Source organism: Corvus moneduloides, chromosome 12, assembly GCF_009650955.1.
Source record: "Corvus moneduloides isolate bCorMon1 chromosome 12, bCorMon1.pri, whole genome shotgun sequence".
NCBI classification, from domain to species: Eukaryota; Metazoa; Chordata; class Aves; order Passeriformes; family Corvidae; genus Corvus; species Corvus moneduloides.
In genome coordinates this window covers 2,225,976-2,253,287 of record NC_045487.1, presented here as the reverse complement: position 1 = coordinate 2,253,287, position 27,312 = coordinate 2,225,976, and the positions used below count along the sequence as shown (strand labels likewise).

The 27,312-nt window shown below is 50.5% G+C and overlaps 1 protein-coding gene and 1 non-coding gene across 5 annotated transcripts; both read right to left on the bottom strand.

Annotated features, from left to right (window-relative positions):
- Positions 1-687: 687 nt before the first annotated feature.
- On the bottom strand, positions 688-25,324 carry FBXO31 (F-box protein 31). 4 transcript variants are annotated; one of them, XM_032121545.1, is made up of 10 exons: positions 24,934-25,324; positions 17,908-17,979; positions 16,022-16,108; positions 12,376-12,452; positions 10,766-10,933; positions 10,022-10,096; positions 8,567-8,676; positions 7,759-7,912; positions 6,817-7,178; positions 688-5,565 (listed from the first exon to the last, which is right to left on the bottom strand). In XM_032121545.1, exons 1-10 carry the CDS (start codon positions 25,322-25,324, stop codon positions 5,343-5,345), a joined length of 1,719 nt encoding a protein of 572 aa, XP_031977436.1. In that variant the 3' UTR covers positions 688-5,342. The 4 variants fall into 4 exon arrangements, with proteins under 4 accessions (XP_031977436.1, XP_031977438.1, XP_031977437.1 ...); XM_032121547.1 differs by lacking the exon at positions 24,934-25,324 and adding an exon at positions 19,629-24,771 and having other exon boundaries at positions 5,343-5,565; XM_032121546.1 differs by lacking the exon at positions 16,022-16,108 and having other exon boundaries at positions 5,343-5,565.
- A 438-nt stretch (positions 25,325-25,762) lies between these two features.
- Positions 25,763-25,835, bottom strand: TRNAM-CAU. The gene has a single exon. It is a non-coding gene; the product is annotated as a tRNA-Met (tRNA).
- Between the last annotated feature and the right edge of the window lie 1,477 nt (positions 25,836-27,312).

Below are 27,312 nucleotides of genomic sequence, written 5' to 3'. Positions count from 1 at the left end.
AAAGGCAGGACAGGGAACACGGGGCTGGCACAGGATCTGCAGCAGGAGGAGGAAAAGCTCCTTGGGGGCAGCTGAGCTCATGCCACAAGTTGTCCCATTTCCACAGCATCACTTGGAAAAGCAGTGCAGAGCTGGCGTGGGTGTGGATTTCAAGTGCAGGGAATGCAGACAACTCCCAGTGTGACCCCACAGAGAAGGCGGATGACACCATCACGCTGCCTCCCTCTTCTCACCCTCATGCTGGGTCAGCGCCAGCTGACCCCTTTCAGACCAAGTGGAAGGAAGAATGGGGAAAAAAAAAAAAAATCCAGGATTACCTCATGCTTCCTTTCAGACAGAGAAAGCTGGGCCTGGGAGAGCAGAGAGGCTTTGTTAGGGCTCAGGGTGTCAGTTCTGCCCCCCCAAACCTGCAGTGGGAGTGAGCAGGGCACCACGGGCACCCCAGGGGAGATGGAGGAGGAGAGAACAGAAAATAGGGATAGGGGAAGAATTGGGATTTTACAGCATGAGGTGTGGGGGGTGTGTCTCACATCTTCAGGAAATCAGCACTGCTCACCAAGTACCCAAACAAGGGAAAATTAATTCCTGTCCCACGACGGAAGACAGGCAGCTGCACGTCAGGAGGGAGGAACTGGCCCAGCATTTTCCTTTGAGACAAGGGGGGGAAAAAAAAGAAGCAAACAGAAGTAAGTTCACAAAACTTTGCTTTTTATTATTTGAAATTGGAAAAGGCTCCTTGGGTAACAATGATCAGGTGTAAAAGTAACACACAGGGCTTGCTCAGCTTTCCAAAACCTGGGGTGAAGTAGGCCAGGTGCTGATTTTATACATCCTGTTCCTCTCAGAGCCACCAAGAACAGGACAGGCAAAGCCCCAGCCCTTGGGCAGGGGAGCAGACTGGGCAGCTGAGGTGTTTAAACTACAACTGCTCATGTTCCACATGGATATCTGTGGTGGTGGATGTCCAGTGGTTTCCTCCCACTGCCCTCTGTACAAAGCAGGGATTTATCTTTCACCTTCACTTTTAATACTTTATCGAGACTTATCCACACTCAAAACCTACAGGAAATGCCCAGATCAATCCATTAGTGTCATGTTAAAGTGGTGAGTGCAAAATACACGTGGGAACAGGGAAAGGGGAGTAATCAATGACAAAACAAAAGTGCAGATTGCTTTAATTAAGCTAATGAACACGGTCGAGCCGAGTGCTCTTTGCCTCAGAAGTTCCAAAGATTGCAATCCAAACAAAAAACCAGAATCACACATTTTAATTCAGCACACAAAGCACCCAAAGGTCAGTGGCACTCACAGTTTAGTACCTCTATCTTCCACTCCACATCCCAAAAAATTCACTGTTCCACTGGGAAGGGCAGCACGAGCCTTTGGCAGCTGAACATCACAGAGGATTATTGGCCACGTGAGCAGCCAGCTACAAGACAGAGTTAACACATTATCATTCCCTAAACTAGCAAGCCGAGCCTAAACAACCCGTTTCCACACAACAGCCAACACTCCCATCGAGTTCCACTAGGTTTAAATTAATAAAAAGCAAGAAAAAGTCATCCTTGTTGAAAAGCAAACACTGAGCCAGCTGCAGTTTGGGCTTTTCCTGGGAGCTGACAGCTCCAGGCACAGGAATTCCCTTTCTCCCCAGCACACATTTCCTAAGGAGCTGCCCTCCAACAGCAGCACTGCTGTTCACTCCACAGAGAAGCTGACACCCGAATCCACAAACAATTCCATCCTTTTTCCCCATCCTTAGTAAAACCCAGCCTGACAAATCCCCGTGGAGGGAAGAGTCTCCCACAACCACCAGGCCTAAGCACAGCATGTTCACAGCTCTCAAATCAGGCCCAAGGCAAACAAACTGGAGCTTTGATGTTCCTCTTTTCCAGCTGGCCAAATCCATGTGTTCTGATGGAGGAGCAGAACCCAGCACATGAACCAGTCACTTCTTGTCCCTGAGCCAAAATTCAGCCCCAGGTCTTGCAGTGGCCATTGGGGCTCTGCAACCTCCCTGCAAAGGCTTTGTTTAATCCAAAAGGCTCCTGCCAAGAGTATTCCTACCCCTGACAAGTTGTTTTCCATCCTCGCCAGCACTTTCCACCCATCTGGGATGAAGAAATCCAGCCAATTGTCCCCAAGATTTCCTGCAGAGCCAACAGGACGAGGAGACGTCGGCAGCAGAGATTGATCACCATCTGCAGGGCCCCAGCACACATTATCCCTGTCAACAGCTCCCAGAAAGATCCCAGGGGGCTGGAGAATCGGGATTTGGGAAAGCCATGGGGTATGCAGTGCTGGGCAGGGGGTTGGAACAGCCTGTACCAAACACGAGCAAGCACAGCAAAGCCCTGTCCTGTCAGCACCACTTCCCGTGAGGAAAAGCAGGACTGGGGAAAGCAGGAGCATCCCCCTGGCCACGGGGGATCAGATCCAAACTGCCTGCTCCTAAATCTGTCTCCCCTTTCCCAAAGATTGCAGGGCTGGGAGTTTTAACTCCGTGTTACCCTGCTTTGCTCTGGAAGCACTGACAGAGCCAGGCACAAAGGAACTGGCACAGGAGCACCCCCAGCATTCCCAAATCCATCTCCACAGCTTTCCTCACCCTCAGCCGAATCAGAGGGGATTTTCTTCTGAAATGCCACTAAAGCCTGCCAGGCTTGGAGCAGCAGCAGGTGAGAAAAGGCATCAGAGGAGGAATATTAATACAAAACTTGCTATTTCCTTTGCTCCAGACAGAACAAAGCCAGGGGGTACCAGCAGTTTTCCCTTTAATCAGGAATTATCCTGACGTTTTGAGGCCAGCCAGGTAAGTTATAAATAAAAAGATGCCACTACAGGGGCAAGGCAGAGCTGGGAAAAATTCCCACAGGGAATCAACTTCCACCAAAGCCCTTCTCTCCAGCCAGCCAAGCAGGTCTGGCCTTCAAGAGACCCTTGGCAGAAGGGACAAGAAACCTGGAGAAGAGCAGATGCACAACCTGTGCCAAAAGCAAACAGGTGACACCTTGCCCAGGTGACAAAGGACAGAGGCTACAGACAGGTCGGTACTTGGGAGAGCGACTCAAGCCTCAGGCCAAGCACTTGCAGGGCAATCAATGCAATCTGGATTTTAATCTCCATTTAAAAAATGTGAATCGTAATTTAAAAGCTAAAAGCAAAAGTTCTCAAGTCAGTAATGTAAAATTTCAGGATTTTGATTTTTTTTTGGTAGGGATATTGAAGTGGGCAGGAGGAATCTGCAATCAGAGCTATGGATCCAGCTGAAGAAGAGCTGGTTTTAGGGACATGCAATGGGAACAGCTGCCCAAGGGGACATCTCCCATCCCTTTGGGCTGTGAGGGAGAACACAAGGCAGACAAGAGATTGCCTAATGGCAAACTCCAAGATAAACAGGCCACTGAGACACCAAATAAAGCCCTAAACATAGAATCATTCAGGCTGGAAAAGACCTCTGAGATCGAGTCCAACCATTAACCCAGCTCTGAACATCTTCAGTTGTCCCAGGAACCTGCACCAAGCTGGAAACCTCAGTCTGCAAATCAGGCACAAGCTGTGCACAGAGCTCAGCAGCTGCAGCAGAAGGCTGAGATGCCCAATTTCAGCTCCAGGTCACCTCTCTGCCCACTCACCAAGGCACAGAGAGCAGTCACTCCCTCTCTCCCCAGCCCTGTGTGATCCAAACTGGCTCTTCCCTCTGCCAGGAAAACCCCTACAGGCTGCTCACAACCAACCTACTTTTCACAGCTTATTCACCAAGCCTCTAACAGCTCCTCACCCCCACCACTGAGGCAGGCTTTCCACTCCTCACAAACCTGCAGGAAACACAGCAAAAAGTGCCCTACATCAACTTCAAATTCCCAGAAGTTTGGAGAACTCTGTTCAGAGAGACAGGAATTAATCCTGTGAGTGACATGAGCTGCTGCTCAGCATCCCTGCTGGAACCTGGGTTCTCACACAGCTCAGAGACCTCATGAGCCAGAAATGGCAAAAAAGCCCTTGTGAGAGTGAGAATAAAAGCTGCTCACAGGCACTGGAACCAGGCAGGGACTGAAAACTTCTCCACAGAAGGGGCCTGAAACCTCCCAGCACAGGTACAGACACATTTAAAGACCTAAAACTGCAGAGATGTAAAGGCAGGGGTTTGTTAGACACTGATAAGGGGAGAAGAGAAGGGACCTGGAGTTTGTCCTCACAGCCAGAAAGCAGCTGCAACGAAGGGTTGTGTTAGTGCTGCTGGTTTATAGCACAGCTCACAGCCTGGAGATGAGCACTGGCCAGGATTTTCCTGCACAGCACAGTCTAGAGGGAATCTGCTTCCTCTCCTGCAGCACACAATTCCCAGCAGAGCTCAGATCTGCCACAAAATCACCTGGGATGAAACAAGTGAAACTAGAAAGGGAGAGAAGGGCCCTGTGAGTGGGGCAGCAGCACCCACCCAGCAGCACCCACCATTCCAGGAGCCAGAACGAGCCACACAATAGGAGGACAATCCTTTGTCACTCCTTTGGACTCCAAAGGGCATCCTGAACAGGAATGACACCTGTGGGTCACACAGGACCAGTGACATGTGGCACCTTCTGCTGCCCAGCTGGGCTCATCTCACAGCTGGGTTTCTTTTTTGCTCCTTCCTTTCCATTTTCAGACCCACTTCACAAGATCTGAGAAAACCTTCCAGGTACAAACCAGTCTGAACACATCAGAGCTTCTGCAGTTTACACCCAGTTCCAGTGCCACAGCCAGCTCCTGCAAGGAGAAAGAATCATCTCTGTGCTCAGGGAGACACCCAGACCTGCAGCTCCAGGGACAGCACATCCATCCAGCTCCAGAAACCAGGACAATGCTGAGCACTCTCATCCTGCCCTTGCTGAGGGAGTTCTCCAGAGGAAACCACACACTCCAATTACCAAGCCAAGGACGCAGCTATCACACCAGCCTCTCCTGGCAACGCTGCACCCACAGAAAAGTTTCTGGAGAGGAGGATGTGCTTTGTCACTGCCTGCTCCTCTGCCCAGCTCTGACCAGGTGTTGGTTTTGTCCCAATATACTCTTTTTTTGCACTAAGGAAGGTCTGTTCCTTCCTCTGCAGGATCCCTTCAGCTCTAAAAAGCCCAGACTGGGGAACAAGGACTGCTGGGAAGCAGCGTGGAGCAGCACAGAGGAAAAGGGCAGTCATGGATGTCTGAACTGGGATGTGTGTACATTTGGGGTAAAAAGGCTTTATTCAAAGTGCATGCTTTTATCCAGAGGTACCAAGAGCAAGGACTCCCCAGCCCAGCCCCGGCTGGGGAGCGCAGCAGCCTTTGCCACCCCGAGCCCTGTCCATCACCAACCACTCATCAAGTAGCCAGGGACTGAATGTTCTTGAGCATCTCATCAAAGGCCTCCCGGGAAGGCGCTTGGGCGTTCTGGAAGGAGACCTTGATGCGGCTGTAGAGGCTGAAGGATTTGAGCTCCAGCCAGATGAAGCCGAAGCGGTCGTCGTCGAACAGGACGAACACCCCCGGCGTCCGCTCGGGGCTGGTGAAGCCGTGGCCAGCGATGAGCCCCGTCCCGTAAAAACTGCAAGGGGATAAAAAGAGGTGTGAGAACAACCAGAATCACCCAGTATTTAATCCAAAGAAATCAGCACAAAACTCTGATGAAGCCAGTCTTGATGAAGCCGGGTGTGACAGAACAGCGAGTTTTACACTCGGTTTTTAAGACAAGAAACTCCTCATTGCTACTTGCAGGTTGCTGCTTTGGGTTATCCTAATTAGCACCTGCACACCAAAGCTGGGTTTTTTAGTAGTTCAGCCCCCTAACCCATCTGAGATTAACTTGTGCAACTCAAGGATCAGCACAGGATCAATCCTCCCAGGAAAGCAAAGGCACGTTGAGAGCATGACCAGAGTGGCAAAACCTAAGGGAAGGGAGAGGAAAATCTAAAAAGCAGAAAAAATCTACCAGGATCTGAGGAGGAATAAAGGTCAGTCAAAGCTCTGAGCAAGCAGCAGGTGGAGCAGGGTTTTATCCAAACAACTCAGCTGTGACAGCAGGAGCCTTCTGGGATTAACCAGCTCTGGGTAGGTTTTTCCATGAGCACAGATGTTTGGCTGAAGGTCACCTGCCTAAGCCTCAGCTTTAGGGCTCCTTTTCCACACTTCATTTAGTGTGCTGCTTCACCAACTCCAGCTCCCATTGAACACAGCTCTCTGCATGCCTGCACCTCCTGCTTGGGGTACTCAGCACCTGCCAGGGCTGCCCCACGGCACCAGAGGCCAGGGAAAGGTGGGAGAGAGCACTGTGTTCCCACAGCCAAGGAACATGAATGACACACATGAGAATGGGAAGCAGCTTGAACAGTTCTAAATATGTGAGCTGGGCAGCTCTGGGACATAAAACACACCAAAAAAATGGATGCGTGTGTGGAATTTAGGAGAGGTGCCAGCTTCAGAAGTAAATCCAGCAAGGAAGTGGGATGGCAGGTGACAGTGTGGTGAGAGAGGGAACAAACCAAAGCATGGGAAATTGGGCAGCAGAGGCAGGAACCAGAGAGGTTGTGAACTCCCCATCCCTGGAAGTGTTCAAGGCCAGGTTGGATGGGACTTGGAGAAACCTGAGATAGTGGAAGGTGTCCCTGTCCAGGGTGGGGGTGGGACAGGATGGGCTTTTAGGTCCCTTTCAACCCAAACCATCCCAGCATTCCATGAAATCAGAGCCCAAGGGGCTGGGAGATCCACAGGCAGGCAAAGGGCACACAAATACAGGACACACCTCCAAGATTCCCCCTTCCCTTTCAAAAAGTGACTGGGCCATAAAACCACCAGTTACCAGATCCGGCAGGTCCGGGGATAATCCTCGTTCCTCGATATCACTCCCATGGGCAGCACGAAGGGCTGGGAAGCTGGTGCCTTGTCCTGGGTCGTCCCCTCTGCCCCAGCTGCAGTCTCTTCCCCCTCAGCACCTTCTCCTCCCAGGGGACTGGCAGGCTGGGAGGCAGCCTGCTGGGAATGCTCCTCTTCCTCCTGCCGCTGCTCCCGCTCCTGCTCCTCCCGCCGGACCTGCTCCTGGACCTCCAGCACAATACGGGAGAGCTCGCTGAAGTCTCGCAGGTTCTCGATGTCAGGCAGCCGCAGAGGATGTGCCAGGTCTATCTCCACAGTCTGCTGTCCAGCTGGGATGTTGGGATCTCCCTAGGGCAGGAAGGAACAGCACGGCTGCACACACCAGGTGGTACAGAGCCATCACCTCATTTGTTAATAGTTCACTCTATTCTACAGTCACCAAGCTGGCAACAAAGAAAACCTGCTTGGACCTTGTTTGCTGTCCTCTGACATCTCTGCTCTCCCCTTCCCAGAAACAGAACTTTAAATCTAAAGCTGTACTTGCAAGGGTGAAAGAAAGTCAAAGCTGTAGCTGCACTTCACCAGAATCCCTCCCCCGTGGGGAGGAAGGAGCTCCCCAGCCTGACTTCAGTGAAGAGCTGCCAACATTTGGTACCTGCTCTTCAGACACACACAGAGGATCTCCAGAGACCTGCTACCAGCTGTTCACAGAAAGCAGCTGGAAGGGGGAGGAAAGGAAGGGGGAACCAGGAGAAACTTTGCAGAGCAGGTTCTGGCTACTCTGCATGTGCTGAGATTCACCCAACGCCACCAATCCCCACAGGGAGCAGGGTTTGGGCTGCCAACTCCCAGACAGAAATCTCTCCTGTGCATCCACTGCACTGAGAACACTTTCACAAGCACCTGAGAGAAAGGAAAATGCACTCACAGTGATCTTGGTGCCCTTGGCTTTCTTCCCATGAAAGCTCAGCATGACAATCTCCAGCCCGTGGCTGCCGTAGGTGCCTTTGAAGAGGCCTGGCTGGATGAGGTCGTCGGGGCTGCTGGGGGGGAGGTAGATGCGCCGGTACGTCAGGCAGTTGCTGTGCAAGAGAAAAACGTCAGAGAAGTCAAGAAAAAAACCCCTCCCCATCAGCAATGGGATTGCATTCTGCTCCTCCAGCAGCTTGGGGATGCTGTCAAGACAGGCAGGATCTGTATATTCAGCAATGCCAACAAGCTGAATGGATTTGCTTTAGAGCTCCGCAAGCACTTCCTCCCTCCCTGCACTTCTCTCCCCACCATCCCTGTGAGCACACCAGGAGATTCCTGCAGCAAAGAAACCTCCTCAGCCCTTGAGATTCCCCGAGAACCTGAGAGTGAAGCATATTTAAACATCTGCTACACCGAGGTGGCTGCTAATAGAAACCTGGAGAGATGGTTACAATCCCCAATTTCTCAGGGACTCTGATTCCTGCCCTACAGAGCACACTGATTAATATGGATAATAACCAGACACTCCTTGGCATCACATTTGCTCTGTCTTCAAATTAAACACAGTTAAACGACTCAAAAGCACCTTCCTGTGCACAGTTATTGTGTAGAACTTGGAATCCTATTCCTACTGCTGTCGCTCCACCTCATCTCCCTGTACAGCTGGAAAGCACTGCAGAGACACAGCATTCCTCTGGCTGTGGAAGCCCATGGAAAACCCCTGTCTTGGGGAGAAATGCTTGTGAGGTTGTAGCAGCCCTTACTCATATTGGCTGGTGTAGATGAACTTCATCAGGATGAGCTCTTGCATGTGTTCATGGAAGATGTCTTCCAGAGTCCGACCCCACTCCTCCCTCAGCCACGTCCGGAATTCCTGCAGCACGAGGAGAAAAGGGGGAGGATGAGGACATCGCCCCAAGATGACTTCACTGTGTGACTCTGTGGCAGCACATTTCACTGGCAGAGCCACAGACAGGGCACACCCTCTGCCAAAGACAGGGAAACGTGGCTGGATTTGGGAACAAGCACGTGTCGGCTTGGAAATATGGTTAACAAACAGTGATTATGGTAACTGCCAGTGGTCACACCATCAACAGGCTTCCCTTCAAAGAAATCCCAGGTAGAACCAATACAACCCTTCAGAATAAAAGCAAAAGCACGGCCTGTTACTGCAGAGTAGCTCATCTACTCTTTCCCTCACAGTAACTCATTTGTGTGCCCACAAGCTGACTCCTGTGCCCTGTCCCGACATGTTCAACATAAAAGAAAAAGCTTTTGAAAAGCACTGAGGGTTTAGGAGGTTAAAACCTGCTGATTTAATTCTGATGCATCTAAATCCAAAGGGTACTTTGAAAGCATCTCCTGAAGTACCCCAACTCCAGCTCTGACAAGTTAATACCCTGCCAGGAGTTGGTGTGATAACAGCTTACACTGAGATAGCAGCCTGCCAAGTGATATTCCAAACCTGCCTCCTTTATCTTCCCAAGCCAGATCCTCCAATTACCATAATGCCACGCACACTTAACGTGGTGCTTTGAAAGTATTAAAGCATTTCTCATCTGCTCCAGCACCAGAAAACACTTCACTAAACCTTTCACCCAGCTGTTTCCCATTAGCAGACAGACATTTTACAGCATTCCTCAGAAGCAGCTCAAATATCAGATTTGTCACGTGGAACCAGCTGGAAGCAAACAGCACTACCTGGCAAAGGTATTCATCCTGACATTTATACCTGCATTTAAACACAGGTATTTCACTCAGGAATCTGCCTTGCTGGGTAGAGCTGACAGACACAGGAGAAACAACCAAATGAAGCTTTTAATCCCTCGAGCAAGGCAAGCAGTGGGAAGGTGCCTCGCTGACCAGCAGGTATCCAAATGCAGCTGGTGCTCACTGTGTTTGAAAGATCTTAATTATACAGACAGAGATCAGTGCCTGGAGTGTTGCTGATGTCCAAGATGTGCTGCTGACCCTCTCTGGACAGGTCTGCTACCAAAACAGGAGGAAGGTGCTGGGGCTCAAAGAGCACCTTGACACAGAAAGCTGCCTGAAACAGGACATCAGCCAAAAGCTCGCAGCCTGGGGTTTCATATCTGCTCAGTCACACAGAAATCAGAAGGCAGAAGGGCACCTCCCAGACCCCAACAGCAGCTGAGAGCTGCTCCTCAGGAAGGGGACACACAAAGAGCCTCAGTGTGGAGCCCTGGCAGAGCACTCACCTCCTGCCTCCCCCCTGACATCCGGTGGTGATCCGTCTGGTTGCACTTGGTGGAGAACTCGTCCTTCTTTACAATCTGTGGTTACCATGGAGGAGAATTGAACAGGTTACAGCCCTGTTCAGAGATGCTTTGGATGACGTAGCCAAGACTGCTCACAGCAAGTGCTTTACAAAACAAACATTACTGGATTTGCTACAACACAGAAATCCTTCAGTGCTACCGAGTGCAGCAGCTACAGAACAGAGAAATAAAAGCAATAAAACCTCAATGCACTCTAATGAAAATAGTAGTTTTAAGCTGCTTCCCTATTTGAGCTTCCTCCTTTAAAGAAAAACAAACAGCCTGTCAGGAAGCTTTTTAAAGCATCCAGTGGATGCTGCATCACCTTCTCAAGGTCTCACTGTGGAGAGAGCTGCAGAGCAGGTCTGTGTCTGCCTGGGCACACTCACCAGCTGCCCAAGGCCAGTTTACACATCCTTTCCCCAGATCCTGGTGCTCCCACCATGCTCCAGCCCAATGGAAAACAGCACAACAGCCTGGCTGTGCCACTGCCAGGGAACAAATTCAGAGCAGGGAACAGCCCACACAACCTGTCAGACACATAATGAGCGTAAAGCTGGCGCCCACACACACAGCAGGGTGGTGAAAGCCACAGCTCTGAAATAAAATCCTCACAGCTTTTTGAGGAATCCATTCCCAAAGCCGAAGTGCACACACAATGCTGAGGGAGGCAGAGGAGCTCACCTGGATGTGGCCATTATGAGGTCCCTTGTGACCATACATGCACTCCACCGTGGCACATTTCCTCTCCATCAGATGGATCCTGAAGAGGGGTTTGAATCTCATGGGATCATCCACGTGAGGGTCATGAGGCGGCAGGTACATCCAGCCAATGATGAACAAACCATCTACCTGCAGAGGGACAGGACACAAAGCGCACGGGATCAGGCCTGCATGATTCCTTGTGAGTCTGCAGCAAACTCTGAGGCCTCTTCTGGCCCAGGGCAGGAGCTGCAGAACAGTTTGCTGCATTCCCAAACAGCTTTCCAGCCATTAACCCAGACCATATGCACTCCCAGCACTCCCTGGGTGACAAGGGCTTTTTTACAAGGCTTCCTGCACCACTGGAAAAAGCTCAGGCCTTTATTGTTGCAAATGACTTGCCTGGAGCGCAGGATCCAGAGGGAGAGACCACACAGCAAGTCAGGCTCTAATTGGTTTGAGAGCTCCTGCTGGCAGATATTCCAGCAGATGAATTCTGCTTCCCATGATTATCCCTGCCTTTTGGATGAGGAATTATTTGGCTTTATTACTCAGAGAACACAGGAAGCAACACTCTCCTCTCCTGAGAGGCACAAGTGCCAGCCCCCTTCCTGCACACCTAACAGAATCCTTCCCCATAGGCTCTGCAATTCCAGAGGCAGGATATTCTCCAAACAGAGGGATCTGAGATGAAGGCAGAGCAGTGCCACAAAGTCTTTATAAGGTGACAGTGGAAGTATTGATGCAGTTGGGTGCCCTCTTACACCAGTTCATGGAACAGAATCTTGCAAAATGCAAAGGCCTCGTGATTTGTTCCGCTTCAACCTGGCAGTTATTGAACCTTGGTGCAGAGAACAAGGGCTCCAGGCAAACTCCTGGCTCAGCTCTCACCAGCTCAGTCTAACATTGTTCATTAACTGCTCTCCCAGCAGCACCAGAGCTGCCAGACTCCACACATCTTGTCACCGGTGTCACTCTACATCTGATGCACGAGTCTTAGAGCTGGTGTAAAGGTTTGCCAACCACACAACTGCAAAGCCCTTTGCAAAAAGTTCAGCTGCAGGCAAAGAAAATGAAGTGAACAGATTCCTGTGCCAGCCACCGGAATATCAGTGTCAAACTCTAAATCAAGCCTTTCCCTCAAACACTGATCATGTTTTCTACCTGCTCCTGGGGCTCTGTTTGGCACAGAGCTGAAAAATAAAAGAACTGTCTGGAGAAAGGTGGTGATGATAAAAAGAATCCCAGAACCATTCAGGCTGGAAGAGAGCTCCAAGACCATCGAGTCCAACCTGCGAGCAATCCCCACCCAGAGCAATGAGTGTCACGTGCACTCCAGGGATGGGAATCCCACCACCTCCCTGAGCAGCCCAGTCCTATGTTTAACAACCTTTCCTGTGAAGAAATTCCTCCTGATGTCCAACCTAAGACAAACCAAGGAACAACCAAGGAGCACCCTCCGCGTCCATATCACTCACTTGAGGGCTGACTGTTCAGACTTCTTAATGGTCTGGGAACGGCTGCCAAGGGTGGAAAGTGTGGGAAAAACCCCCCTCAGCCCTCAGAAGCCCCAGGATGAGGTACTCACTCACCACCACGTTCAGCAGTCCCCCGTAGGGCCCGATATCCGGCTGCCACAATCCCAGGATGTGCCGGTAGCGGTGCAGCACTGGGGAACAGGGAGACACTCAAGTGAGCACATCCAGAAGAAGGAATTGGGATTTTGGGAATGAAAAGCCTGCTCCCAGGTTGCACACAGCGCTGACCAATAGCACCCACAACCGCATTGACTTGGGAAAAGTGGTTGTGTCCAAGCCCAGCCAGGAAGTTCTGAGCTGAGGCCTCGCCCAAGCTCACACACATTTATATTCTTTGCTCCTGGCCCTGTGGAAGGGCAGAACCACCTACCTCAGCAGGAATTCCCGGGAAAGTTTTGCAACACAGTCCCAATAATACAAATCACACGATATAACCAGAGCTAAAAACAAATAGAAGCATCTGCCACCTCCAGTTACGAAAAACACACTCGATGCTTCACACTGCAAAGCAACAGAAAATAGGGAAGGGCAGGAAGGCAGGAAGGAACAAGGAAATTTGAATATTTTGAAAGCATTTCACTGCCTTGTGTAGACAAACTTGGCTCCAGAGTTAAGCATCCTTAGAAACAGCCACTGGGAGCAGGGGCAAAGCACATGGGTCACTCCAGCTTGGGAATCTGGTGGTGAGGCCAGCTCAGTCACGGCCTTAAAACTTCTACAGAAGCAGCCACACCTCAGCAGTGCCCAAAAGCTGCTTCCAAAACCCACTCAAAATCTACTGTAGCAGTTGAGGCTTCTCTGTTTCTTGTCTCAGAGCCAGGTGTCCCTCCAAGCCCACCTAAACAGAGGAATATTTTCAGCAATCAGGAGGAAAGGGCTTTTACAGAATGATCTTAAACCCGCTGTTGTGAGGACAGCTTAGAGATGGGACCTGCCTCCAGTCCTCACACAGCCATTCCTCTTGTCCATCTAATTTCCTTCTGTCCATCTGATTTCCTCCCAGGATCAGTAACCTTCACAAGAAGGCATTACAGAGCCTGGCATTTTGGGCAGGAACAGCAGCATGCATGTTATTTCCATGAAGAAGGTATTTCACTTGCCTTAGAGATGTCCACAGCCAACTCAGAAGGCCACAAGAACCCATTTTGACTTCCAGGACTGGCTTAAATAATAGCTTTGGGTTTGCATCAATTTAAAAGAAGAATTGTGTTTCAGTGCAGCTGTTCCAGCAGCTTTGTTTCATTAATTACTTCAGACAGCAAGAGCTGCAGAAGTTTTTTTATCCCACCAAAGCAAGAACTTCCACAGGAGTTTAGGACAGCAGGGAGGGAAGTCCAGAGCTGCTGCCAACTGGCCTGGAGGAGCCTTTTCCCTGGGCAATAAACAATTTCAGACTGAGACTTGCACTAAGGCAAGCAGGCAAACCCCACTCCCAGCTCAGTAATTACACATTAATTAATGGCATGAGCTGCTCCACCCACCACAGTCTGCCTTCCACCCTGTCTGCCACAGAGCTGATAAAACCCAGCTTTTTTTAATGTATTACTATTTTTTAGGACAGAAAACAAAGCTATCCAAGGGGGATGAGGATGTTCCTCCTAGCCCAGCTCCTGCTGGGAGCTATTTCAGGAACTAGGGCTGATTTCTGGACACAGGAGACCAAAGAAAAAAATCCCATTCATTTCCAGAAGCTACGGGGGAAAATGCTGGTACTTGGCCAAGGGCCCAAACAAGTCTCAAAACACAGCTCAGTTTTCAAGCCTGGGCTGTCTCTGAGCTCCAGCAAAACAGCAGCTAATATTAATTGCAGGGAAAACCTGATGAATTCCAGCTCTGGCTCTTCCTGGTAGGAGACAGGATGAATCTGACAGTTGTTTCCCTTCCTGCTCCTCGAAAGAAAACAGCACTCGGGTCTTTCTCCAAGGTTTTCCACTGCCTGTGCTCAGTCCTGGAGAAGCCTCTTGCCTATCCAAATTTCTGAGTCCACCTCCTGCCAAATGGAGCAAAACCACATCCACGGGATGCTCCAGTACAACCTTCATCCAGCCTGAATATTCCCCACGTTCCACAAGGAGCCCTGCACACCCTTCAGATGGGAAGGGGGCTTGAATCCAGCTGGGGATGGGCTTGGAAAAGCAGGGAATGCCAAACTCCCACCAAGAAAAGGCTGCCTGGGGAAGATCCTGAGTAGGAAAAACCCAAACCACTGCAATTCTCCCAGACTCCTGGGATGCAGGAAGGTCTCTATAAGCAAATTGAGCTGGAATAATGGAAGCAGTGCTCAGGTTGGTGATGCCTGAACTGCTCATAGAGAGAGCTCAGAGTAATCCAGGTGAGCTTAAACCCCTGGGGAAAGCAATCTGAGCTCACCTGGGTGACACTGCAGGAACAGGAATTAGGGAAGACTTCCATGGAAAATCCTGACAACACAGGAAGGGAAAAAGGGGAAATGGGCCATTGCTTCTTAAACCACATGGGCTCAGAACCACGGAATCATTCAGGTTGGAAAAGACCTCTAAGATCATCGAGTCCAACTGTCCAAGCTTCTCCCCAAGGAACACAACACAGCCCAAGAGAAAAGGGGCACATCAGAAGTTTGGGCCTACAGCTAAAGAAGTAATAACTGAGGGAACAGCAGTAAATGTCATTTAAGAGCCCCCACAAACAGCATGCTTGGAGCAAACATCCAATCTCCAAAGGAATCCATCTTGCAGCTTGGATTTGCTTCCCCTTCCCATCCAGCCCCAGAACACAGTTGGTGTTGACAGGCACCCCAGGCTGCCAAACCCCAAATTTTTGTCCCAGTTCCTGCTGTAGCCATGCTGCTGGTCTGTCCTGACTCACATTAAAGTCCTCACCTTCCCAGCATGGCCCCTGCTCGGTTGCTTCCCTCAGCACAGGGAATTCTGCAGCATCCACTCCCTCATTAATGTGTGTGATAAACTCCATTCCCAAGCAGCAGTGAGTTAGTAACTGAGTCTGCCAAACTCTGCAGACCCAAAGGAGCATCAGAGACAGCTCAACACCCCCTCCAAATAAACACCAAACACTCCTGGCTTCCTTAACTGATGTAAACTAATCAGTCCTTCTTCCCCCTCAACTCCTGCTGAACACTAAACTCCCAGGGTTTAACTATTCCTCCCTCAACACAACACGAGGAGGGGAAAAAAAAGATTATCCAAAATGAGGAAGGCAAATCACAATCTTTAAAACATTAGCAGAACATTTCCTAGAGACAGATGGTGCTTAAAAGCATTCAGTGTGCAGGGAGGGAATTACTATGGGAACACTCAGCATTTTGCACTGGAGAGGGCTGTGGATTTGACTGTGGCTCACTTGGATCACGACAAAGCTCTTTGCCAGTCCAGAGTTGCTTTTGGGAGGCCTCACCAGGGTATCAGAATTCTTCCCTCTCAGAAAGGTGCAATTCCCAACGAGCAGAGTGAGTGCTCCTGTTCTGTGAGGAGAGATCCTCAAAAAAGCACCTCAAAAAAAGACCAACACCCCTGAGTGCCTGCCCTGCTCACGCCGTCACCCCGCAGGGTCACAGCGCTCCTCTAACACACACCAGCCACAACTGGTGGCACCTCCCTGCTGTCCCAAGGTCATCCCCAATCCTTTGCTCCAAGCCAGGGCACACTCCATGCAGCATCCCGGGCGTGCTGGGTGCAGGAAGCAGCAGCAGCAGCGGGGTACGTACGGCAGGTGTAAACATCTCTGTACTCCATGTGCTCGTAGTCGGGCAGGATTTTCATAAAACGCCCCGACTTCACCCGTGGGTTTATACCTGAACAGACAGAGCAGGGTGAGTGCCAGCAAACTCTGCTCCACTGGGACCAGCAAACAGTTCCATGGATCTGGGACAACCACGCAGGGAAGTCCAGCTCTCTCCTTGACTTTGCTTCCAGTTGGTTCCGTCACCCCCGGTCTCGTGTGAGCAGGATTTCTCACACAGGACGTGTTCCAGATTCCCACAGACATCATTTACAAATGGCATCCAGTGAATTCCAAGTGGAATCAAAGTCCTTCCTCAAACTCTGCACCGCTGCCTCAAGAAGACCAAGTAAGTCCACGGACAGCAGCCCAGGCCTTGGATTAGTTCTGCTTTCAGGCAATGAGCTCAGTTCCCATTTTGCCCCACCATTTCTCACAGAAGCACACTCAGTGAACAGAAAAGTCCATGCAGTAATCCCAAATTAACTCCTCTGCAATTAAAGAGGTTTGTGGGACAGTAGAGAAAATGGGGTGACACCACCAGGAAACTGCTCCTGGCACAGGGCAAAGTTCTGCATCTGAGCAGAGGAGCTGAGATGGCGCATCCTGAAAGCCAGAACGGCTGCCAAGCATTCCCACTCTGGAGCAACCATCACTGGTTGGGATTGCTGGATGGATACGGGCACAGACCTCACACAAAAGTGCAGGAAAGACCATCACAGGGGTGGTTCTCACACACCAAGTGTGACTCTCTGCTAATGGATGCCATGGGTTTGAAAACCACTCGTGGAAACAGAGTGAGACAGATCTATTGCAGGTTATTAAATAAACGAACTGATTACACTCTGGAAACCTGCAAACAGTGGGAACGTTTAGGAAAATATCCCACAGGGTTGCTCTCTCCTCGGCCTTCCTGCCCACAGCCATGGCTGGGAAATACCGGGCTAGAGAGTCACCACTGTCCTGAGCCAGGAGGGCCATTTTTACCCACAGCTTGTGCATAAAAAGCACCAAGTATCACTTTAGTATCTCTGAGCCATGGAAGTTACGTAGTAAAAAGGACTGCAGGTCATGAAGAGATGCTGTCCCACTTAAAAGTGGCAATGAAGAGCTAACATCTGACCTGGTGTGTGCTGTGTAGCTGTCACCACATCAGTGCCACACAGAGATATGGGATTAAATAAGAATTAAAGGTTAATGGGACTTCTCTGGGGACATCCGTGTGCTGGCTCAGCATCACTCAGCCCTCCCAGCCAGGAGAATTAGGCAGCTCCATCCCTAGTGTAGTATAGAATAGGGAAAGACAAATATCAGGTGATGAAGTAATTTTCCTGTGGATGCTCAGCAAGTCTATCAAGGATGGGATTAAACCCCTTCTACCTGTTCTTCTTCCCAGCTTTAAGATCAGTACTTGAGGTCACTGCTGCTTCAAGATTCTAAAGGGTGCCACCCCCACAGACATTCCCAAAACACACTGACAGCTCCTGCCAGGCTCTCCTCCTTCAGGGAATGCTCATCCCTTTTCCACTCTCCTATAGCCATTTCCTTTCGCTGAGATCAAGGCTTAGAAAAAATATCCGTTAGCTCCTTAGCAAAATCTGAAAGTGGCAAAACAGGAGGAAAAACCCCCAATATACTTCATTAAAAAATTAAATTCCATGCTCTTTTCCCACCAAAGGATTGGGAGGCACAGAAATCCCAACTCTTGGCATCTGCTTGGTATGAAATAAAACTCCAAACATGTCAACTTCCCAATGAAACCCCTGCAAGTCAGTCTGAACAACTTCTGCCATCAAAGTTCAATAAATATTCAACACTTCTATGCTCTAAAAACGGGTATTAAGCAAGATTTGGATTGGGTTTACCACTTACGTTTGGCGTAAACATCTCGACAGGACACTCCTGTGATCTCCAGCTTCCTCAGGTTTTCACACACTCCATACTCTGCAACAACATGGAAAAAAGGGTCAACTCTGGCACAAACAGGTTTGCACCCAGAGTCTTGGTAGCAGCTACTGAGATCTGATCAGGTGCATTCTTGAAGCTGCCAGAGTAGACCAAGAACCTTATTTTTGCTTTAAAAACCGGATGTGATTTTGTGGAAGATTCCAAGACATTTCACAAGCAATGCCTGCAACAAACACACCATAAGGCACAAACACACCCAGCAAACTCACAGCTGCTCACACCTCAGCCAGGAAGAGTGTGAAATGTGGGAGACATCCCCATTCCAGCTGGGATTGTGTGCCTGTTTCCAGCAAATCACCGCTGTGCAGAGCAATTATCTACTCCCACTGAGGTACCCGACAGGGAAAACTGCTTATTAGGATCCTAAAGGAAAGGTCACAGATTAGAAAAAGAATGAAATGGAGACATAAAACAGGCCCCAGCATGCACAAATATGGTTACACTTGAAAGCAGATCAGATTGAGAGGGGGCTGTTGTACAGGCAGATGCCTTTGATTGCTCCCAGAAGCCCCGAAAACAAAGGGAGTCGGAGATCTCGGAGCAGCTTTGAAGCAGAAAATGAGATTCTCTCCTTTCATTTTCAGGAAGTCAACATTGAACTTCTAAGAAACTTCAAAAGTAATAAAAGCCAAGTACTAATGTCTCAATGCCAGAAATCTTCAGAACAGCAGAGGGAGGAAATGAGAGTAGGGAGATCCCAAAAAAATCAGCAGTGACAATGCCACCCTGCTGCAGTGACCCCGATAGATCTCAGCAGTGGAAAGTGCCCTCCTTGACATCAAAGACATCAACAGCACAGATCAAACAGCAGCTTTCCTCAGCAGCACAAACATCTGCCAGCTATTTGACACAAAACTGTATCTCTGCAGACCCTCATCAAGCCGTTAAATATGAAACTGATCCTCAGCTGAGCGTCCTTGAATTACCAACTGTGGCTGTGAAGCACCACCTAACGCTGGAAACCTGCTGCAGGAGAGCATTCAGGTTCCAAAGATGAGAAAAGCAGGAGTTTCCCTGAATGAATTCAGCCTCCTTGTGTCTATAAATACAAGCACATGATGAGAAAGCACTCAGAGGGTTTATTGTCAGCCTGTCTCCAGGGAACACCCGTCCCGCACACATCGCTCCGCCTAAGCGGTGGTGAGGGCAGCAAAGGTGAGAGGGGCACAAGGCACAACAAACGCTGCCCTTCGTCAAAAACCACCAAGGGCAGCGGCAGAATTCCTGCTGACTTCTGTAGGCAAAGCCAGAGGAAGCTCTGAGGGTTCAGAGCTCAATCCCAAGGTGGGCTGAGGAAGCACAATTAGGAGAGGGCAGACGAGCTGAGCTCGCAGGAAGAACAGCCCAGCACAAACAAACCACTTAGTGCTGCGTCTGTGCCAGCTGTGTCCTGCAGATCCATGAAACCAGAGCTCCACGGGAGCCTGGGAATGCAGCCCCACCCTGCCAGAGCCCTCCAGGCTCTCCAGCACTGCTCTGTCAGTGAGAATGTGGTGGGTAAACACATCACAGGGATGCAGGGAACAGCGTGGAATGTCCCCAGCTGACTGGAAAGTCTTTGGAAGAGGGCAGGAACAGCGTGGTTTGGGAACAGGCAACTCTTGTCCATGTAAACAAACACTCACCTGGCCCCAGGATGGGTGAGATGAGCCCTTCCCACTGCAGGCAGGTTGAAGTCAGGCAGGGAAGGGATTTATACTGCATGGGAAAGGGAGGATTCTGCCCAAATGGAATCTCTAACAGCACCAAGAGTGACACTCTCTCTTCCTACAGAAGGGGCTGATTTTTCCCAAAGCCTTCTCCCTAATCCATAAATCACTCAAGTGAGTGCCACGGGAGATCCACCACCAGCAGCTGCCTCCAAATAACAGGGTGGGAAGGCATTTGATGTCAAAGCTTCTTCATGCAAGAGCTCCTGATAACCTGCAGTGAAATTTATGAAAGTCAAACCATTATTAAAGTGGTTGTAATTAAAACCTTCCCTGGAAAGATTCAAATAACAATTTCCTTTAAATAACACAAAAATTTAGGATTTGTATATTGCTACATGTTATTTGTCATTAGATATCCAAGTCCTATAAGAAAGTATTATCAAGAAAAAAATAATTTCATCTTAATGTGCTTTAACACTCATTTTGTAACTAATTCTTACCCTGTTTTGGTCAGCAAACAACTACAGAGAGTGAAGATGCCACAGTGATGGCTGAGCTCCACAAGTGCATTACTGCAGCTCTCCTGAACCAGCTGTTCAGACCAGGATGGCCATTTTATGGGAAAAATCAATCTCTTGGCTCACAGTGCCGAAAAACAACACCCCTCCAAACATCATAAGCAAGAAAGGCCATCTCTTTTTAACCCAGAAGGCAAGAGGGACATAAATTAACAGCAAGTAGAGCTTCAAGATAATGAGAGAAAAAGAAAACTGGTAAGGTTTTCTTTACAGAGAACTGAAATCCCTTTCCAAGAAAGATCTGAAGAGCTCAAGCTTCCTGGAAAATTCCACTTCAGTGCAATTAAATCTATTTTAAGGAAATGTATCTCAGTGCAATAGCTCACTGAGTTAAGTATTTTTATTTTAAGGAGTTAATAGTCACCGAAATTCACACCCTTAGAAAATGGCTACTTAATCCTGCTCCCAAAGCAAGGATGGAAATTGGTTTTTCCAAGTTCCCACTGACCAGCTGGAAAGGCTGCTGGAGTGGGTTTATAAGGAGTGCTGATTTCCCAAACACAGGGACACGCTGCTGTTTCCATGGTCACATGCACGGGAATTTAAAGGACTTGGAAAAGCAGTCTCCATCTAGGCATGAGCTGCACTAATACTTCTCCAAGTGGCATTTATTCCTTGCCCTGCTCCCACTTCCAAGCCTCACATTCCCTGTTCCTCCCCCAAAAGAAGCTCTGTCACCCCCACCCTGCGTGGCCCATGCAGGAGTTTAAAAACAAGCAAGGTTCTTCCACCCCAGGTTGGGAAGAACCCCTGTGCTCACATCAAAGCCCCAATTCCTGCTTTTCTGCTGCCTCTCCCAGCACAGCAATGCCAGGGAGCTGCTGGAAGCTGTGTGTGCACATCCACAGTTTTGAGGAAATGAGGATGTCTGGCAGAGCTCGATCCCCTTCACCATTACTGAACTTCCACTGTGTCCTGGCTAATCAAATCCTCCAATTATCCCTGGATAAATGCATGTTCACAAGGCTGGACACAGAACAGAGAGGATAAAAACTCACCGGATTATTCCAGCTACCACAAAAATGGGAGATTCTCAGGTTAGCACCTCTGAAATACCAGGTGGACAAATTTGGAACTGGCTTCTTGTTTCCAAAGGCTGACCAATCAGATTAAAACACACCCAGTCCTCTCCCAAACACTTCTCCCAGGGGAAAGCTTGGAGTTAGTTACCATGGAGGAAAGGGAGATTTGTTCTGCAACAAATGCAAGTATTTGTGGAAACCCTAAAGCAGAAGATGTGCAGCTTGCGGACAGGTCTGAGACTCTGAAGGGTGGCTGAGAGTGCTGAGCACCTGCCTGAGCAGTGAGGAACAGCAAACCACTGCCAGGTTGTAGTTTAAAGGCCAGAAAAGGTCATCAGAGATGAAGAAAAGCCACAGACTGACACACTGCACAATGCTTTCACCTCACACAAAGGGAGCTTGGAGCCTTGTGACTTATGAAAATCACCTCCACCTTTACAAGGACACAGCACTGCAAGAAATGGCTCCTGGTGTGGCAGCTTTTGTGCATCAAACTCCTGCATGGATTCCCTGGAGTCTTGTAAGAGCTGAACACCACCCAAGAGTCTCCTCACTGAGTGTACAAACCACATTTCTCAGCCTTTTTTCCCCCACTCTTCTCCACAGGCACCTCTTTCCATACAACCTGAAGGTCAGAAACTTCAGCACCTTGGCTGACATTTTGCAGCAGGCCCAAAAGCTGCTGGAGGCTGTTTTCACAAACAAAAGCCTTTTCTTCCAAGCTCTAGAGCTGGTTATTCTGCATTACTGGTCTGTTCCCAGGTGCCCTGCTGCACTCGCCCTGTTCTGGTTTAAGAAAAAAGAAATTAAAGATTAAAAATGGACTATAAGGTGTTAATCAAGGTAGGTCAGGCCACCAGCCAGGGTGACACGAGCTTTAATTCTGCTCCTGCTGCAGAGATCAGCAATCTCCTATTTATAGAAAACATGGAAGTGACTGCAACCCTCTCCTTGCCAAGGAAGCGATCCAGAGACATTGTTTACCCCAAACAGTTGCAATGATAAAAGGACAACAGCTCTGGCAGTCGTGTCAGTGCTACACAATTCCCCCTGCTTCATCCCAGCGCTCTCCCAGTCCTCCACCAGCAGCAAAAGCCACTCCACTTTCAGGCAGACAAGTCCTCTGGACACTTGGAATAATCACAGCATGTTTTCAGACTAATCTACAGCTGAGCTGGCCCAGAGCAGGGCAGAGCAAGACATCAACACTGCATGGACCGAGGGCCCCATCCAACTTGGGACACAGCCAGGCTGCTCCTCACATCCAGCGCTGCTCTTGTCCAAGGAGAAGGGAAAAATGGCCAAAACAAAGCACTGCAACAACAGCTTCTCCCAGAGCAGCTTCTGTCTGTTCTGATTAATTTCAGGATTCTTTCCTGCCTCTGCACTGCTGTGCATTCCTAAAAACAGAAGTAGTTTTGCACATGCAGCTGACACCAAGCTGAAGTTTCCCAGTTACTTCTGGAACATCCTGCTGGATTTGGATGATCCTCATGGATCCCTTCCAACTCAAGATATTCTGTGATTCCATGAGCATCAGGAGGCCTCAGAGCAAATAAACCAGCAAGGCACATGTGTTCTTGTTCTGGTTTTAGGACATGCAGCCTCACCACACGGCTCAGGCAATACAAACACACACTTAAGCACTGACTAGAGATGGGAATTGGTTTGGTTTTGGCAAAGATTACAAAAAGTGATGACATTTTATGTTTGACTATCACACAGCCCCCAACGCATGGCTGTGCAGAAACACAGCACAGAGTATTTTAAGTTTTAAATGTGTATTTATTTACCAACACCTGATGTTTACCCATAAAATACTGCCTAATTTTATCCTCATGTGTACAACTACTCAAAGTTCCACTCCTACCACAGCAGAGCAATGCAAAGCACCACAAACAGCCTGAGAAATCCAGCTGAGGAACTGTTTGGAAAACCAGGGCTGGTTAAAAGATTCAGGCTCAGTTTCACCACTTGTAGGAAGTTTGCTGGCCAGGAAACTGCCCCTTATCTGTTCAGCACGGCTTGGGCACCAGCCTTTGGTACAGGAGCCTCCTCAGCCACACCAGCAGCCATCAAGCTGCTCTCTGACACTCCTTGAAATGGATATGTTGGGAAGCAGGAGAAATTACATGCAAAAAGCATCAAAATTTGGTTTATGCACCTCTCACCTGGTAGTTAGCTAAGGGCCATAGACAAAAGTGTAGTCTTGATACCTTCCCTTCCTGTCCAGGTTAGTTTTAGCCATAAAAATTCCACTGTTTCCTTCATTTCCTTGAATTTCAGCTGAGCTTTTGAACACTGCTTTATCTACTGAAAAGAAAATCTGAGGAGCAAACATGAATTAGATAAATAAATGCATTTCCCCACCAGGCCTAATTTAGTGGCTCTTTTATAAGTCAACCGTGCCTATAGTTAAAAAGTGACATATATTTCTATATACACATCTTGCCAGGATCATAACCTATTAAAATAATTAATCAGTCAAGTTTTGCAAACCATTCATCAAACACACAAACATCCATGAGGGCTCTAAGTCACTAGAGGAGTGTAAGGAAGGAATTAACACCATTTCATTAGCCTGTCTCCTACAACCAGTGTTAAATTATTGGGACAATGCTGAACTATGAAATCAGAATGCTCTGGTTTACATTTTCCAGGTGCAGTTTTTGTGTTGTCCAAAGGTTCTTAGTGCTGATAAAGGCACGAATTCATTCCTGCAAGGCTTCAGGAATTCCAACAGATCCCACAGCAGGCAGCCACTGACATACCCAAATCTTTCATCCCTGTGCCCTCACTGGTATTAAAAACAGAAAGCAAACAGGGAAATACACATGACTTCATGTGCTGGCAGCAACAGCACCTGGCAGGATGGCAGCGTTTGGAAAGAGGATGAGCACAGCAAGGCAGACCTTGGGAGGTGGGACAGGACTGAAATAACAGAGGACAGAGAGCCACAACGGTGGGAGGACGAGGATGAGGAGTAACGAGGGAGAACTGCAGCCTCATAGAGCACAGCTGAGGAAAAAACACCTCCCAGGCCTTCACATTACTGCAGCACAGCATCCTTGCACCAGATGATCCCTGGAAAATGCACACACGAACCTGGAATCTCTCCACACCTGGCCCTATGATTCCCCAAAGGATGTCCCTGGCCTCCTCCGTGCACCACAGGACCCAGAGGGCTCCCTGACCCCGGTGTATCCCCCGTGTCTCCACGGCTCCAGGAATCCCAAGGGCACCCCTTTCTTCCCTGCTGCAGGGGCTGAGCATTCCCTGTCCTCGCTGCCGAAACCCCCCATCCTCAGGATTCCCCCAAGGACATGCTGCATGGAGGCATCATCTTCCCCGGCCTGCTGCCATCCCCCTCCTCCCTTTCAGCTACCCCTGGGGGACAACCTCAACTCAATGCCCTTTGCCACAAGTCAAGTGCCACCACCAAGGGACCGTGCCCAGGGGACCCGAAATGTGCCCACTTCTCCACCCTGCACACGCGGAGCCCTGCGAGCCACGGCCCCACAGCCTGCACCCCCAGACCCCAGCTCTGCCCGGCACCCACGGAGCCCGGCCCTTCAGGATGCCCACTCCATCCCCTCCCGCACTCTCCGTGTCCTCCTGCACCCTCGAGGCTGCTGCCCTTGGACCCCCGGACCGTGCATCCCCTCGGGCGGGCGGTACCTTCGCGGCAGCGCCGCCGCCAGATCGTGTCGGTGCGGAGAATGCGGCGAAAAGTGGTGCAGACTCGGGCCAGGCTGGGCAGGTCGGTACCGGGCAGGGAGCCGAAGATCTGCACCAGGAGCTCCGGGGGCAACTCCAACAGGGACAGCGGGGCCCGCCCGGCCGGGCCGGCCTCGACGGAAGGCGGCAAGGGCCGCCCGCCCTCAATGCGTTCCGCCGCCTCCTCGTCCACCGTGACGACGACGACGCCGCCGCCACCGCCCGCTTCCTCGGGGTCGGTATCGGTGTCGGGCTCGCTGTCGGCGGCCCCGCGGCGCTGCTCCCTCGCCGAGCCGCGCCGGCGGCAGCCGCGGGCCGGCCCGACGCCGCACAGCCGTGCGCACACCGCCATGGCCGCCGCCGCTCTGGCCGCCGCTCCGGGGCGCGCCACCGTGCCCGCCGCTAAGCCCCGCCCACCCCAAAGCCCCGCCAATCGGTGCCGCCCATCCCGCCGCTGGGCCGCGCCCACCGCGCGGCTCCGCCAATCAGCGCCGCCTCATCCAGCCGCGCCACGCCCCCGCCGGTAGCGGACGCTGCGCGGACGCTGTTCCCTAACCGATACAACCAGCGTGCGCGCCCCCTAGCGGGCGGGGGGACCGCGCGCATGGCGGGGCCGGTGCCCGGTAACGCGGCGCGCTGCGGGCCGGTGCAGGGCTGGGGAGCGCGTTCCCCCCGCTTCGATCCCGCCTCCTGCTCGAAATCCATGATAAAAAATGGATATTCCCTTCCCTTGGGAAAGGCTGCGTGCGGGAGGGGGAAAACGAAAAAAAAAAAGAGAGGAAGCCGTCTTTGCCCCGTGTGAGGATCGAACTCACGACCTTCAGATTATGAGACTGACGCGCTACCTACTGCGCTAACGAGGCTCCTCGAGGAAGAGCCCTCCGCGCAGCACTCTTGTCCCTGTGCCTGCGCTTCCCCGGCCTCTCGCCAGTGTTCGCGTCGTCACCGCCGTTCCCGAGGCGCTGTCTGAGAAACCTCCTTCCTTACAAAAAGCTCCTTTTCTGCATCTGTTTTGTTCGTTTCGTTGTTTTTTTCCCCATTCGTTCTTCTCCCTGCTTTTCTGCCTGCCAGACCTCACATTTTGTGCAAATGGCTTCTCTTTCCCACGCTGTTCTGCAAGAAAGATCTTGGGTTTTGTCTCTTCTCTTTATTTTGTAAATGGGTCCTATTTTTTTCATGTTGTTCTGCAAAACAGCTGCAGAGTCCTTTGGGGTTCCTAAGCATCCTCATCCTGCTGGCCAGGAATAGACCATGAGAGCTGCACTGACAACACGCTCACGAGGAAATCAAATTGCTTCCACATAATTAACAAAAATTAGAGCCAGCCTCGTTTGCTGTGAAGAGATGCTGTTCAACTGGGATTTCTGCATTGGAATGAGCTCCCTGCTCTCAGAGAGTGCTCAGCACAAGAGGGTCCCCAGTGATGCAGGCTGAAGCGCTGCCCTGAATCCTAATGGAGGGGCCTCACCCTCAGCGAGGGTCCCACGGCAGCAGTCGCCATGACAATCAAGCAACAAATCCCCAAACTGGCAGAAGCCAGGAAAAGAGAGATTTAATTGATGCAGAAAGTCTGCGAGCGTCGCCCACAAGAATCGCTGCAGGGAGGCTGCTCTGCAGAGCGGGGAGCTGGCAGAGGATGAAGGAGGAACAGACCTTTGGACATTGTAGAATTGTAGAATGGTTTGGGTTGGAAGGGACCTTAAAATCATCCCATTCTCCCCCTGCCATGGGCAGGGACACCTTCCACTGTCCCAGGCTGCTCCAAGCCCTGTCCAACCTGGCCTTGGACACTTCCAGGGATCCAGGGGCAGCCACAGCTGCTCTGGGCACCCTGTGCCAGGGCCTGCCCACCCTCCCAGGGAGGAATTCCTTCCCAATATCCCATCCATCCCTGCCCTCTGGCACTGGGAAGCCATTCCCTGTGTCCTGTCCCTCCATGCCTTGTCCCCAGTCCCTCTCCAGCTCTCCTGGAGCCCTTTAGGCCCTGGAAGGGGCTCTGAGCTCTCCCTGGATCCTTCTCCTCTGCAGGTGAGCACCCCCAGCTCTCCAGCCTGGCTCCAGAGCAGAGGGGCTCCAGCTTCTGGAGCATTTCCGTGGCTCCTCTGGACTCGCTCCAGCAGCTCCACGTCCTTCTTACATTGGGGGCTCCAGGGCTGGACACAGAGCTCCAGTGGGGCTTCATGAGAGCAGAGAAGAGGGGGAGAATCACCCCCCTTGTCCCACTGCTCACACTCCTTTTAAGCCCTACCAGACCAGATGAGATGCTCGAGTTGCCCAAGAATTTTACTGATGGGCAGCTGTTGTTGTCAAGGCCAGGATACCCTGATTCCCAAGGACCTG

Excerpts from the sequence above, each read along its gene's own strand:
- FBXO31 (XM_032121545.1), bottom strand. The coding sequence starts at position 25,324 with ATGGCGGTGTGCGCACGGCTGTGCGGCGTCGGGCCGGCCCGCGGCTGC. Across the intron at positions 12,453-16,021 it reads CAGAGATGTTTACACCTGCC|TGCTGCACCGCTACCGGCAC; the intron begins GTACGTACCCCG and ends CCTGTTCCCCAG. Across the intron at positions 10,934-12,375 it reads GGGGACTGCTGAACGTGGTG|GTAGATGGTTTGTTCATCAT; the intron begins GTGAGTGAGTAC and ends GTCCCTCTGCAG.